Below are 16,654 nucleotides of genomic sequence, written 5' to 3'. Positions count from 1 at the left end.
GAAATTATTTCCTTGAGAACACCAAGAAAAGCAGAAACGAAAGTCCATTTCTCATCACTGTGCACTGAGAATTATAAAGTTTTACTCCAATTAGGACCATATGAAAATAAATTCTATGAGTCTACAGTTTCGAATGACAAGATAAAATGTAAAGGTGTACCAGAATCCAAAACATTGAGTGCCTGGACCATAATGATTTTGCTGCTTTTATTATAACCCTTACTGCCCTCCATTACCATTTTTTCTTTCCTTTTTCACCTCCCCTTACTTTACTCCATCAAACACCTAGTTACTCAAACTCTCTGAGAGAAACTTGATCTCTCCCTCGAACTTGATAATGAAATACAGATGTGTGCAAAGTAGGCAAGGTTGGGGTCCTGGGGTAATTAAGGATGGTAAGAAAACACAGCCACACACCTCTCTCTTCACGTTCTAGGTCACGTATATTTGAGGGCTGACATTAAACAGTAAGCAAAGAATGAAATATATGGCTGTACATCTGACTTAATAAAATTATTGCTAAAAAATGTAACTTTATTAGTTCCTGTAACTCAAGATCTGATAGGAGCTTTCCGGTAACTTAGTTTATTTATACAAGCTCTAAAAGGCCTAGAAGTTCAAAATCAGTTTCAAAAGATAATAGTTTTGTTAATCTCAGAATGTAAATGAGAATCTTAACTGTGTCTCTTTCCATCTCCTTTCTAAAAGCAACAGATGTACGGTCCCTTATGGTAATAGCTCTCGCAGAAGACTTTTAAGGACACAGTTTGCAAAAAAGACCAAAAGTCTATAAAAACATTTGCCCTGAACACCACCTTAACCAAGTCTTCATGGCTAACATCACTAATAAGTCATGTTGGTATCATGTGCCCGCTGATTTGATGCAACGAGGGGTACATTACCTCTGTGGAATTCTTCCCAAATAGCCATAACCTCAGTATACTCATGCAACAACATGAGACAAACCCAAGTTGAAAGACATTCTACAAAAGAGCTAACCACCACTCTTCAAAAGTGTCATGGTCATGAGAGGCAAAGAAAGACTCAGAAACTGCCAGAGGTTAGAAGTGCTGAGGAAACACGACCACTCAACAGACTATAAAAACCAAACCCTTTGCTGTCAAGTCGATTCTGACTCATAGCAACCCTGAAGGACGGAGTAGAACTGCCCCTAGAGTATCCCAGGAGCACCTGGCGGATTCATGACAGTGAAGCATACGATGGTTACGTTAGATGTTAACACTGGAAGAAGCTGGGTGGAGGGTACGCAGTAACTCATTTGCTCTACAATTCTACGGTGAGGTTATGGTAGCATTTCAAAAGGCTGACTGAACAGACCTGTGAAATAAACATTTAGATGACGGCTAATAATTACTGTGGCTTATTGGTCTGGTACTCTAGTTTGCTTATAATACAAATTACCCAGCCTGCTAGAAATAAGGAAATAAAAGAATTAACTGATTTTCCAAGTTACGTAATGGTGCCACCAGTTTGAAAAGGACTGTGACATCTGTTATGCCAATAATCTCAATAAACAGTAAATAAACCAGAAGGGCACGTGTGGTGGGGATTATTCCTGGGGGTGCTGGCGATGTGCTATCTCTAGATACAATGTGGCCACGTGGGTGTCTGCAGTATTCTTCTTCAAACTGTTCTCAGGGAAGTACGGAGCACTCTACCTCACAACAACAAATTTTAACAAATAGTATGTAAAACTCAAAGGTCAGTAACAAACTTTCATTAGTAACTTACCCTGCTAAATGTAGTAAGTTATTCTAAAGAAACTTACTTTCTAGTTCTTCTTTTTCAAACTTGGTATTCACAGTTGAGCTGGTTTTGCCAAGATCCACAACAGCTTCTTCATCAGGACCCTAAAAAAAAATCATTCTCATTCATACACCAAATAAAATTTTACTAAGGCCCTACTACGTGTCTTACTCAGGATAGCCAGAAAACATACCAGACTCCCTGCCTCTCACAGAACTGAGTTCTTACTTCAGCTAATTGTGTCCTTTTTAACAGACATACAGAAGGCTTCCTCCTTTTTTTTTTTTAATCCACAAGAGACCATTTAAAATTTCACGTTGTCCCTCCTTCCACCACGTCGATTCTTACCAAAATGACCTCAGGGTTTCCTCAGGTAAAACAGAAACCATAAAACTATGACTCAACAATCACAGAAGGCCTAAACCCAAATAGAAAACGTACTTGCCTAGAAAACAACCTTTTGCTGTTTTTGTGGAAATAAAGTTTTCTTTGGATGTCCACATTCAATTCAATGAACATAAAAAAGCTAAACAGTTTAATTACATTTCTTACGATTTTTAGAAATTTGTATTTCTAAACACTCAAACATACTAAAGGATTACTAACTAACTGACACATGTATTCACTTCCTTCTCAATAGAAAGACCCTTCAGATCAGAGATTCAAGACAGCCCAGAGTGGGAGGGACCCTCAGATGTCAATATGGAATACCTGCTTTCTTGTTTTCTACTCTTAGGTCCTCAAATTAAAAGGAAAACACGTAACTCAGCTCTATGAGATTATGCTTAAATGTATAAATACTCAAAAATGAGTCAATGAAGTTTACACTTAGAATAGTAGTCAATAAGGTGAAGACTTAAGTGCCACAAGAAATCCATGGTTCTGTAAAGCTCAGCCTTGTTAAGCGGATGGTCTGGCAACAAGCATGTCAGTGTAAAGCTTCATCCGCCACTAAACACTGTAAAGGACACACAGAAAATCATGACAGAAATTTTAGTCTACAGATGTAACATGCAATACCGCTTTCACTCTTCAGTTAACCAAAAGCCACTTAAAGTTATAAGGACTTTTGCCTTTCTACAAATGAAAAGACATGCCAAAATTTAACAGCTAAGGAGGTTCTAGCTTTGAGCTGTAAAAATAGACATTTATAATTCTGTTCCATTCATTTCACTTCAACAAAAAGACCAAAAAATGCTTAAAAGTAAAATAACGCATAGGCTATTTTTAAGGGGAAAAAAATCTTAACTTCCTTCTCAACTTCTAACTTAATTTTCAACGGAGCATTAAAATCACTGTTAACTACTACGAACTTACTATGCACAAGATTCGGTGCCACAGGACAGAGAAAGATGAACAAGTCCTCTTTCCTCAAAAAAGTCTTCAATTTAGTCCTGGGCTCTAGCTAAGGGCATTGGAACCAGTTGCCACTCACTGTGCACACACACCTGGCATAGGGCCACCACTCCAGGCTTTACTGGGTGTCCAGCAGAGGGCACGAGGCCTCAGACCTCACCTGAAACGGACACAGAGTCCCTACAGCTGCACCTGGACCAGGTGGGCAAGGAGGACCGGGACAATGTCACTAGCCACTTCCAGATTCCTCTGGACAGTCCATTCTGTTTTAAATGACGAAAACTACAGAGCAGCATACAATCAGCAGGGACAGTGGACAAGGACCCTGCTGTGCTCAACAGAGACCACAACTGGGAGACATTATCGGAGGTTACTCTTTAAAAAGGTATCTTTAGAGGGCAGTCAAGCTTTTGAAAGGACATACAAGGGTTCTGAATGAGAACTGGCTGATATTAAACAGCCTATCTGGACTTCAAGGAGCCTTGGCGGCACAGTGGTTAAGCTTGGCTGCTAACCAAAAAGGCCAGCAGTTTGAGCCCACCAGCTGCTCCAAGGATGAAATATGCGGCAGTCTGCTTCTGTAAGAATTACAGCCTTGAAAACCCTATGGAGCTGTTCTACTCTGTCCTACAGGGTCACTATGAGTCCGTGATGGCTACGGGTTTGGTTTCGGTTTACCAGAGCTTCAATGGTGCTAAAAATTGGATCATGGCATCTGTGCTGTGTGTGCAGTACAGAGAGGAACCCAGAGTAAGAAACATCATTCAGCAGCAAGCCATTCACCTCGGCGAGATCGTATACTACCATGCTTTGTCCAGGTATCGAACAAACGATGATACCAGGAAAAGGAGGACCCGGGAAGCAGCGAGAGGACCAGAAATGAGAAGGAGCGGGGAGCATGGTGAAGGGGTCAATCACTCAAAAGCAGTCAGGGTAGGCAAAAAGATCGGCAAAAAGAAATAGGTAAGTACCTACTTCAGGCAAACTGACAGAGACAGAAAGTAGGAAGAGGTCACCAGGGGCTGGGGGACCGGGGTGCAGATTGAGAGCAATCAGTCAATGGGTACAGAGTCTGCTTCTGAGGTGATGAAAAAGTTTTGAAAATAGTGATGGTTGCACAACACTGTGAATGTAACTACTGTCAGTGAATTATACACTTAACAATGGTTAAAATGGCAAACTGTCTGTTATATATATTTTAGCACAATAAAACTTTAAAGAAAAAAACCTAAATGCAACGCAAGATCCCAGATCGAGTTCTGAACCAGGGGAAAAAATACTAAAATGGGCTTTATGGGACCATTGGTGAAATCTGAGAAAGGCCTTTAAGTTAGATGATGATACGATATCAATGTTCGCCTTCCTGACTTGGATCATGGTACCACTGTTATATGAGTGAATATTCTTGTTCTCACGAAATACACACTGGAGTGTTTCTAGGTAGAGAGGCATCATGTCTACAACTAACTCTCAAATAGTTCAGAAAAATAACCCTGGTGGCGTAGTGGTTAAGAGATATGTCTGCTAACCAAAAGGTCAGCAGTTCAAATCCACCAGGTGCTCCTTAGAAACTCTATGGGGGCAGTTCTACTCTGTCCTATAGGGTGGCTATGAGTCAGAATCGGCTTGAGGACAACGGATTTTTATACTTATAAAAGCAAATGTGGCAAAAGTGTTAAAAATTGGTAAATTTGGGTGAGGGACATGCAGGTTCTTTGTACTATTACTGCAATTTTTCTGGATGTTTGAAGTAACCACAAAATTTTATAACTTTTAAAAAGAATAAAGCTAGTCAACAATGGAAAAAAAAAAAAAAGGAAAGGGACAATTTTCTGGCTCAGATGGAAGCAAAGTACTACAGATCTCCTGAAACAGAAGGGACACAACAACTCTAAATAAAAGACATAATGGAATTTGTTCTCTTCTAAGGTCTGGTCCTTCCTTATGCTTTAATTGGTACCTCTGTAGGCAAAGTGCAGTCAAGATTTGAAGGCAAAAATAAATCCAACCTTTGAGAAGCTGCCTTTCCTGCCTAAATTATTCCCATCAAATATGTAAACCAAGCAGAATCTCTTAGCCTCATGTACTTCCTAGGAATCTGACATTCTATGAGGTCCTCGAGTAAAGGAATATGGCAGTAAAATGTGGCAGTAAGGCGGAAAACGGTGGACTTTCTGACAGCCCTCGCTTCCGTCGATCTTCAGTAAATGGTACTCTACCTGGAAGGTGGGTCTGTTATGTAATGCCTTTAACAGTTGTCATTTTGTGACATGGAAGTGAGCTGCAGAATATTTCGCAGAGCAATGTACCTGTGCACTACAACAGGTACTCTCCCTAACAAACACCCTCAGAACACTTGCTGAGCAGCTCTGTCTTCTGAATACTTGCAAGTTTTTTTTTCAGTGTTAAAGATCTTGAGTAGACCACTTGCCTGTTTGTTTTAGGTTCGGTACTCTATGCTTGAAGTACAGGAAAAGCAGGTGTTCGAATTACTTCAAGCATTTTTTTTAAGACTTGTGTATGACTAAATAAACAAGTAAAAACGGCTGTTAAGTTCTGGGGGCTTTTTTTTTTCTTTTAAGTAGACTTTATTTTTAGAGCAGTTTTAGGTTTACAGAAAAATTGTGCAGGGAGCAGAGAGAGTCCTGTATAACCTCTTCCCCTCTACGCGCTGTCTGTCCCACTGTTAACATCTTGTATTCTTGTGGTATATTTGTTACAACTGATGAACCAATACTGATACGGTATTCCTAACTAAAGTCCATAGTTTACAAGGTTCATTCTTTGTGTTGTGGAGTCTTGCGGTTTTTTGACAAATGCACGACATCAAAATGTGTCCAACATTTTGGTATTATTCAAAACAGTTTCACTCGAATTAGGACCATCCTCTCATTGGACATCGCAGTCAACTGGCACAATACAGGTCAGAAAGTTTATATGCTAAATCCTAAGCTGGTGAGCAGTGTCTGGGGTCCTAAAAGCCTGAGAGCAGCCATCTAAGATACAACTATTGGTCTCTACTTGTCTGGAGAAAAAGAGAAAGCAGGAACCAAAGGGTCAAAGAAGAAATTACTCTACAAGACTAATAGTCCTACACAAACCACAGCCTTGATTACTCTGAGACCAGAACTAGATGGTGCCCAGTTACAACTACCAACTGTTCTGATCAAGGGCACGACAGCTGGACCCTGATAAAATGGGAGAAAAATGTAACAAACCTCAAAATTCCTACCAAAAAAGAAAGACTTACTGGACTGGTTGGGACTGAAGGACTCCCGGAGGCTGTTGCCCTGATTGAATCTTCAGCCCCTGAACCAAAACCAGCCCCTGGATTCACTTTTTAGGTAAATAACAGATTGACTCACAAAACAAAGGTTATCACCCATATGTACTGTGCTTCTTTAAAAAAATCATTTATATGAAACCAAACGGTCAACAATTACTTTAAAACAAAGATGAGAATATAAGGAGGCAGAGAAACTACATTAACGGAGAAGGAATGACCAGAACAGAAATACTGACAATGTTCATGCATCATGAAGAATGTAACCAACGCCACTGAAAAATGTGCGTAGAAATTGTTGAATGCGAGCCTGAGCTGCTACGTAAACCTTCACCGAAAACACAATATTATGTTAAAAAGAAAAGAAAAGTTTCAACTGCCCTAAAAATGTGCTCCGTCCATTCCTCCCTCTCCCCTCTCCTGGCAACCACTGATCTTTTCACTGTCTCTATACTTGTGCTTTGTCCACAATGTCAATGGCTGGAATCATAGTACACAGGTGTTTTAGACTGCCTTTTTTCACTTAGCAATATGACTGTTTTTGATCGGTATTACGATCATAATAATATGACCCTTTAAATATTTAAGTAATAACGTGATCATTTAAAATACAAAAAAATCTGAATGTGTTTAGGTTAGACAGGGTAGAAGGAAGTAGTCCCAGTCAGTGTTATGGTGGGCATTCCAGTTTGAGTGGCACGAAGAGTTGAAGTCTTGTCTCTTACTTCGCAACATCCTTGAGCAGGTCGCTGAGTTTGTCTGAACTTGTTTCCTTATGTAAAAAAAAGTGAGAGCTGAGCTCAATGACTTCTTATAAGCTCCTTAACTCTAACTTTGAAAGGCAAGCTGTCTTGCTCTTACAGTCTCTGAGAATGGTACAGACTTTCATTTGTATTTAGTTAGGGTGGTATTCATTATAACATGTGAAAAAAATATACTTAGATGAGTTGGTATGTCCAAAATCCCACTGCCATTGAGTTGATTCTGACTCACAGCAACCCTACAGGACAGAGTAGAACTGCCCCACAGAGTTTCCAAGGAGTGCCTGGTGGATTCAAACTGCTGACCTTTTTGGTTAGCAGCTGTAGCACTTAACCACTACACCACCAGGGTTTCCGAGTTGGTATAAAAAATCACTATAATATATGAAAATTTTAGGAACTATTCAACTTAAAATATCCAATTTGTAGACTAATATATGCAGTATCATCTGAATAGAACAACCCTTCCCTTGGTACTGAGCTTTAAAAAATGACACAGTTTCGGTTTCTGATTAAAAACAGGTTAAAAAATTCCCTTTAATTGTATTAAATACAATTTAATGCAGGTTGTTTGAAACATGTCTTTTCATACGACAGCATTAGAATGCCTTAATATAATAAAAAAAAGTTATCCCTCCAAAAGTCTTCAATAAAATAATAAAAACAGGATACAAAATAGAAAAAAATTAACAAGACAAGGAAAACAATGCGAAAAATTATAGAGCACAGAAGGAAAGGGTAGTCTAAAATACACTATATTGATATTTAACCACATTGAATCAGTTAAAAAAACAATGAAACAAGTGCTTCAAGTTCCAACTCTGTATTATCGAAAACACATCCTCCCCTGCCCTGAATGGGAGAAGTCCTAGGGTGGCAGTTCAGGGCTTTATGCCAGTGGAACAGCAGGTGGGTGGGAAAGAGACACAGGTAGGCCAGGATATCAGTCACACTCTTCTACTTCTAGCATCAGAGAAGATACTTCCAAGTCTACCATGCTACCCTTACATAAAAGAAGGTGACGTCTCTCCAGTCAACCACAGAGAATGTCAGGAACTTTGCGTACGCTCGAAAACGGAGCGTAAACGACGACTAAGAGGAGGGAAAAACATGCCAGATCTAAAAAAAAAAAAATTACCATCGAGTTAATTCTGACTCACGGCGACCCCATGTGTGTCAGAGTAGAACTGTGCTCTGTGGGGTTTTCAATGGCTGATTTTTGGGAAGTAGATCACCAGGCCTTACCTCCAAGGCACCTCTGGGTGCACTCAAACCTCCAACCTTTCAGTTGGCAGTCGAGCATGTTAACCAGGCTTAAAAAGTTATACGGAAAGAACAGAGCCCTGAGTGCGAGCCCACGCAGTCATCATTTTACTAACTGGACACATCTCTTTATATATCTTGGTCTAAATCCCCAGCTATGAAGTAGTGGGTTGGGTTAAGGTCCTTTCTAGGTTTAAAACTCCTTGACAATAAGCCTAACCCTTCACATTATCAGACTCACGGGCATTTTACTCAGCTCTTTTGAGTCTTTTTAAGTTCAACATAAGTGAAATGGGACTCAACTTACCCAAAGCTCCAGGTGACCATGACAATTTTTTCTCCCACCCCCAGACATCATGTGGGAAAAATTATTCTTCTCAGGTATGAAAGGGTTAAGCTGGCATATCTATCACATTTCAAATAGACAAAGCACCAGCTTCACAACTAGACATAAATATAAAAACAATACATAAACTCATGACCAAACGGCAGAAACTCAGCAATGGATCCTAAAATCAGAGTGATGTGATACTAGACTTAAAAAAAAAAAACCTGTTGCCATCAAGTCAATTCCGACTCATTGTGACCCTATAGGACAGAGGAGAACTGCCCCAGAGGGTTTCCAAGGAGTAGCTGGTGGATTCAAGACACTGAACTTTTTGGTTAGCAGCTGAGCTCTTAACCACTGTGCTACCAGGGCTCCTACAGTAGACTAGGTGGAGAAAAATCAATCCTTAAAAAAAAGTGAAAGAGCTAATAATCTGTTTAGTATACATTAAGAAGCATTCCTTGTTAATCTCAGGTAAGTAAATTACTTGAGGTCAACCCTTGTAATATCTAGCTAAAATAAAACACAGCCATGTCTCTTAAGAAAAAAAGAATGCTAAAATCAGTGGGCAAAAGTTTGAGAAACAGGACATGCAGGTTTCAGACCATCTCAACCAAGATACCGACGACAAAGGGTGACAGTAACTTCACAGCAGGAAAACCTGGGAGACACCACTCCAACCACCTGATCAGGTCGTGTGACATCACAAACCTCTTGACTGACAAGATGCACGGAGAAGGATCCGTCACCATCCGGGTGGTAGTCTTATACAGAATGCACAACCTTGTTCCAAACCTCAGAAAACATCCGTCAAAGCCGAACCGACAGACTTGGCATAAAATAACTGATCAGTACTACTGAAAAGTGCCAAGACGAGGAAAGACTGAGGAGCCATACGGCTGGAGGAGACAAGGGAGAAATAACCATTAAGTCCTCTGGGAGATCCCGGAACTGAAAAATGACCACCAGTGGAGAAATGGGAAATTAAGTCCGTGGTTTAGTTAATAATACTGCAGCAATGTTACCTTTCTGGTTTTGTTCATTTTACCATAGTTATGCACAATGCTAACATCAGGGCGAGCTCAGCGATGCATGTGTGGGAAGTCTCTGTACTATTTCTGTAGCTTTTCTTAACTGTAAAATAAAGTTAAAAAACAGGAAATCTGTCAACAGACTCACATTTCTACATTTATAATGTAATGAGCAATAAGGTTCACAAGGATGATCCGTATTATAAAATCCTGATTCAAAAAGAAACAAAAATAAGTAAAATATAAAAACACCAAATATTTTATTTGGAGTTGCCTCATTCTAATCTGAAAGAAATTATCTGTTATGAGCTAAAATTTTTTTGTACTTGTTAAAATGAAACTATTACAATTACTTAATCCAAAAGGACAGATTTGAGAAATATCCATTTGTAGATTATAAAGCTGGCACAAATTATTTTTATAATAAGTATATTAAGTTAACCAAATCTATATGACCCTGGGTGAGGAGTTCCGGGTGGTACAAACGTTTAATGTGCTTGGCTAGTAACCAAAAGTTCGGAGGTTCGAGTCCACCCAGAGGCACCTTGGCAGAAGGGCCTGGCCATCTGCTTCTGAAAAAAAGCAGCCACTGAAAATCCTATGAAGCACAGTCCTACGCTGACACACATGGGGTCATCGTGAGTTGGAGTCAACTCACGGCAACTGGTTACTATAAATAAGGAAAAGGTTTTTTTTTTTTTTTCCTTAAGCATAATCTAAAATTAGAACTGCTACTTTTGACTGAAGTCTAGTAACTTCATTAAAGTTGTATTCGTAAGAATCCAAAGAAATAATACTATCAGGGAGGACTAAAGTCAGAAGCAAGCCATTAGCACCAAAGATAAAGAATTACTAATCATAAATTGATGTTATTCAAGCCGAAACATGTCCCCAAACATGAAAATCCGAGGAATCAGGTGACTATGGAAAACAGTAACAAAAATAACTATTAAAGATGTGAGTAAATATTTCATGACTACCAGAGATTTTGAAAAATGATGTAATTACCCATCGGCCCCTCAGCAACTCTCAAAATTAACTAGCTAGAAGCTGCATTTGTACAATTACCAGTTAAGCCCTAGGCAATGGCCTTCTCCCTTACGGAATCCATCACAAGGGCACGGGTCAGCGGCCTAAGGACAAAGTGGGAATCCATCACAAGGGCACGGGTCAGCGGCCTAAGGACAAAGTGGGAATCCATCACAAGGGCACGGGTCAGCGGCCTAAGGACACAGTGGGAATCCATCACAAGGGCACGGTCAGCGGCCTAAGGACACAGTGGGAATCCATCACAAGGGCACAGGTCAGCGGCCTAAGGACAAAGTGGGAATCCATCACAAGGGCACAGGTCAGCGGCCTAAGGACAAAGTGGAAATCCATCACAAGGGCACGGGTCAGCGGCCTAAGGACACAGTGGGAATCCATCACAAGGGCACGGGTCAGCGGCCTAAGGACAAAGTGGAAATCCATCACAAGGGCACGGGTCAGCGGCCTAAGGACACAGTGGGAATCCATCACAAGGGCACGGGTCAGCGGCCTAAGGACACAGTGGCCCAGAAACCCCCCATCAGCAAAGCTCTTAAGTGTGATGGTAATCACAGTCATATCTGACCTAGCAACAGGAAGTTCTAAGAAAAACACATCAATCCCTAATTTTCTGCTAAAAAAATAAAACCACCTTTCTAGAGAAACCTAAAGTTTTAAAAACTGAATTGAAGACTACTTTCAATAACATATTCTATTGAAAATATTTAGGTAGATATTTAAAAGGTAATTATATACTTTTCTTTATATCTTCCCACAGTAATCAATCTTTCATCACAATGCCAAAAAAAAAAAACCAATAATCAACTTCATTAAAATTCTTTTAACATTAAAAAAAAAAAAAAAAAACTGCTGTCCGGTCGACTCCGACTATATTGCAACCCTATAGGACAGAGTGGAACTGCCCCATAGTTCCCAAGGAGGGCCTGGTGGATTCAAACTGCCGACCTTTTGGTTAGCAGCCGTAGCACTTAACCACTACACCACCGGAGTTTCCTCTCTTAGCATCAGTGCCTTTTATTCCTGCTATTTCTATGTAACATCACCTTTCCCCACAGAGTAAAACCTCCATCCCCTCACACACTGTTGTTAGTTCCCGTGGAGTTGATTCTGACTCACGGTGACGGTGACGTGGTAGGTGCAGAGCAGAACTGCTCCATAGGGTTTTCAAGGTGTGACCTTTTGGAAGCAGAGCGCCGGCCAGGTCTGTCTTCCGAGGTGCCTCTGGGTGGGTTTGAATCACAACCTTTCAACTAGTAGTCTAGTGCTAAGCCATCCATGCGACCCAGGGACTCCACTCAAATGTATCAACCAACTTTCCTATTTCATGGCAGCCATTAAAAAGCAACAAGTTCACACGTCAGTGAGTCATCTGCCCATCTGACTGCTCTCTCAAAAAGACATCAAGTACAATAAAGCATTATATTTTTATTCTAATAAGCACTAAGAAGCAGGAAACTTTTCTTTGTGCTTTAATTTAAATCTAATTACCCAACTTTTTTATTTTCCTTATCTATGCATGTTTGCAATTAGGATAAACATTATTAAAAGATTTTTCACAAATTCAGAAACAGAAAAAAACACAGGAAAGGGGGAACATCGGAACAGTAATGTTATAATTCCTCGGGATACAAATCTATACACCTTGCTTGTTTTAAAAAAAACAACTGATCATTTTCATAAGCAAATTAGGCAAAACAGTCACAGTTTAAAGTGATAACATTAACTGTATTTCTTCAGAAAAACTCTTCAGGTAGTAGAACACTAATTCACAGCTGAGTTTTAGTTCTCAGCTTAAGCAACGTTTTCTATTCAAATGGGAAAATTAAAGGCGCACCTCACAGCATGTCTAAACACAAGGTGAGTGACTGATACAACTGATACTTTCGAAAACATTCTCACATGCAGACGAATAAAAGGAGGGCGGTCTGCTTGAATGATACAGATATCTGTGTTGGTAAAACAACCGTAGTTCTATCATTTGTGGGAAAAGATTCATATAAAAAACTGCAGAGTGGCCAACAATGAAAGAAAGAAAAAAACAGATGTATAATACTGAAAAGCTTTCCATGTCATCTGAACCTATCAACTGGATTCATATGTACTTAAGTTCCTGAAAAATGAATTTGACTAGTAACAAGCTAGGCTATCGATGAATGCTCTTGGAACGATCCAACTTGGCACCACGACCAGTTAAATAAATAGAGAGCATAATGTGGTTAAATAAGAATAAACCAGAGCCTGTGTAAACGCATATTTAAGTATTGTGAGACTACAAATGGTCATTAAATCAGTAACACTGGATGGTATAACCAAGGAAGCAAATAAAGCAAGGAGAAGAGAGACTGGGGGAAAAAACAACTAGTAACGTTCAGGGCTGAGGCAAACGTGAACTAGGAAAAAAAGAATGATTAGACAGGTAGAGTGAAAGCCAGAAGAGAGGCATGGAAATCAAAGTCAGAGTCCTGAGAGCTAGGATGTGGGCGAGAGTGACTGCTGGAGAGAATTAAATATTAAAATAATAATTAAATCAGTAATGATTACAACCACACTTACAATACTCCACTAGACACCATTTTGCTGAATGAGGTGACTTTTTTATCTATCCAATCACGTGGTGTTTTTCAAATTCCCCAAGAAAACAAACTTTCTACTGCTCTTATTTTCTTACTGCCCAGCATCTCCTCTAGCACTTGAATAACCAGGATGACACACAGTTAGTTAGCTTCCTACCACTTTCAGTGTTCAAACAAACTGGGAGACCAGCTCATCTCAGAAAGGGTCAAACAGGAGGTTGGATAAAATGATCTTTTGAGGTCTCCTCTAGCTTTTGATATAAAACATCACATTTCTTTTGTGTATAGCTTTTTTCAGTGTGTACAAACTAAATTCCCATACAATTGTCCCTTACTATCTAAACTTTCAGTGTCCAAATTCTCATTACCTAAACTCAGGGACTGAATAGACTGGATTCAATTTTCAAAAAAATGTCTTAGTACCCAAAACTCAGAACTGGACACAAAATATTAAGAAAATGCTTATCTCTTGATATCTAAACTTACTTTCTGAAGTACAGATATTCAAACTGTAGAATTAAACAGATTTGAATAGCAAAAATACTTGACTGGCTAACTGGTGTTCATTTTCACACAGGAAACTCAGAGAAGTTAAATGACTTGGTAGGCCCTCTACCTCAAAGAGTGGGAGCAGGCTGTGTAGATCATGAGACAGTGTCACCTAGCCAACAGTATGTATGGGTAATGACATTGCTCTTAATATGCACATTCCCTTAGTGATGAGGGAAGACTAAACCAGGAAACAAAATTTTAAAAGCGTAAGAATGAGTAATTACCATCAGTTAACCATGTCATACTCTAAAACCTTTAGCTTTCTTCCAGTGATTTCATGTGACTCACTACCTGGGCATGCACAGGTACAAAGGACAAGTTCTTTCCTAAATGAAAGACAGAATTTGCATCCCAAGAGGTGGCATACTGTCTGTTCTAAAAGGGATTAACTGCTCCCATTTCAAACCTTCATTTAGACTGCACGATTGCCAGGATAGCAAACAGAACAATGCACTTAGCTCTCCTCCCTAAACAACAAAGATTGCCAGGATAGCAAACAGAACAATGCACTTAGCTCTCCTCCCTGAACAACAAAGATGAGGACAAAATAAACCTTTCATTTGCATGCATTCTTACATGTTTGGATGTACTAACAAGTAACACCCACCAGCGAATACTCAAAAAATAACTACAGTTGGGGAATACCACAATATTTACTTAAAATACACATACCCTTTAAGCCCTAAACATCTGTCATAGAAAAATACTCCAACACAGCCAACAGCAGCATGTACGAAAGGATGACCATCAACACAGCCTAAGTCTACCCAGCCTGCTCCCAGGGGACAGTCTTTGTGATGCCTTCAGCGAGTCATTTAACTTCTCTGAACCTTCATTTGCATTGAGGCATTGTTCATAGTAATGAAAAAGTGAAACAAAAATAGTGAGAAGGTGATCTGATACTAAGAAATAACTGCGAGAGGCTCTCAAAAAAAGTCCAAAAAATAAAGTAAATCTAAATGTACTGCAAAGAAAAGATCTCCAAGATACGCTGTTTAGAGAAAAAAGCAAGTTTTAGAGAAGTAAAACATAAATTAACACACTTATGTCAAAAATACTCATACAAAAAAAAATTTTATTTCTTAAAGTCCATTTCCATTTGTATCGATTTATAGGTAAAAGCAAAGCAAACGGTCTGATAAGGTCTGTGTCAAATTGTATGCACTGCTTATTTCTCAAAAGAGGAATAAAAGCCAAGTTCACATATTATTTTATAGTCATTGTTTGGGTTTTCAACGAGAATGTTTCCATGTGGAACTTATATAACAAACTGAATTTAAAATTTTCAAAGCCCCCAAAATTTCCAGCCCTAGAAAGGTCACAAGCCACTGGAGAGACGGTATGGAGCGCAGTTACACTCTGACACACGGGTTTGTCACAAGTCAGAACGGAGCCTATGGCGACTGATTGGAGTGCTGAGTACTGTAAAAACAAGAAGAAAGCTTGCGTATTTTCTCCTTTGCCTTAAGATCATTACTTAGCTTTTCGACAACTCTGGAACATGAATCAGGAAGTTAGAGTCTTTGATAAATGCAAATATTAAGAGGGCCACACAAATTGGCCATATAACAAGCAATTCAATTTGATTATCAAATATACAGAGTACGTATGGTTACATATTGAAAATCTCTTAGAATGAAACCATATGGTGTTTCAAGGGGGCAATACATTTTTTGAAACATATACTGTATTTTAAAGCCTATCATTTTAGGGTAACACTTGAAGCCATATTCCTTAACATAGAGTAAGTGAATACACTATGTAAGGTATGATTTTGTGTTCAACTTTTTTCAAACCATATAAACAACAATGTATATATTAAATGTTTGGAAGGCTAAACATCCAGTCGCTAACACCGTCTCATTCTGATGATTAGAGAAGTACTGGGGAATAACAAAGATGGGCAGTCCGGTAGCGTTTAATTTTTGTTAAAACAAATGTGTATTTTTAGTAATTAAAGAAAAGAACGAATTCAAATTTCAGGCTGTTAGTATGTCAGTTATTTTTAAATTTGCATCTACGAATGACTCTCTCATTTTCTACTTCCAAGAATATAGTGAGAAACTAAAAATAGCAATAGCAAAGAGCAACCCCTGACATCAAGATGTTTTCGTGGTTCGCCTCAGATGAATAAGTCACACAAGGCCACTGCTTTTAAAGTCCAGCTAAGATGAAATACAGGCATGGTGCTGGGAAAACTCAAATACACAAAAGAATAAAAAGGTATCCAAATTACACCAACACAGGACTGACTCACTCTAACATTAAGGAAATTATTTAGCCTTGGCTTCAAATATTTCCTTAAAAAAAGGTAACTATTGAGACTAAATTGTTCTAGACAACAGACTGAAGAACCACCCATTTAAGACCATCAAGCTTAAATTCTCTGCATATGAAACGGCACATGTACAAGGTTATGTACTGCTGCACTACGTGTACTAAGACTAGAAACAACCCCAAAATTAAAAAACCAACCCCACTGCTGTCAAGCTGATTTCGACTTACTGAGACCCTATAGGACAGGGTAGAGCAGCCCCATGGGGTTTCCAAGGCTGAAATTTTTACCAAAGTAGGCTGCCATATTCTTCTCCCACAGAGTGCCTGGTGGGGTCAAAATCACTGAACTTTTCCTTAGCGACCAAGCGCTTTAATCACTGCTCCACCAGGGCTCCTGGACGTGACCCAAGGTTCCT

General features: G+C 39.4%; 1 protein-coding gene across 5 annotated transcripts in view; it reads right to left on the bottom strand.

The window, feature by feature from the left end:
* The window catches only part of SLC4A7 (solute carrier family 4 member 7), a 113,982-nt gene that overhangs the window by 64,083 nt on the left and 33,245 nt on the right, over positions 1-16,654 (bottom strand). For all 5 annotated transcript variants that reach the window (XM_049870944.1, XM_049870942.1, XM_049870943.1 and 2 more), the window contains exon 2: positions 1,790-1,871. In XM_049870944.1, coding sequence (XP_049726901.1) covers positions 1,790-1,871 — 82 coding nt within the window. The remainder of the gene's footprint in view (positions 1-1,789; positions 1,872-16,654) is intronic.

The sequence above is a fragment of the Elephas maximus genome, chromosome 27, assembly GCF_024166365.1.
Source record: "Elephas maximus indicus isolate mEleMax1 chromosome 27, mEleMax1 primary haplotype, whole genome shotgun sequence".
Classification (NCBI taxonomy): domain Eukaryota; kingdom Metazoa; phylum Chordata; class Mammalia; order Proboscidea; family Elephantidae; genus Elephas; species Elephas maximus.
The sequence above is the reverse complement of the archived record's forward strand: the minus strand, read 5'-3'. Positions and strand labels throughout refer to the sequence as shown.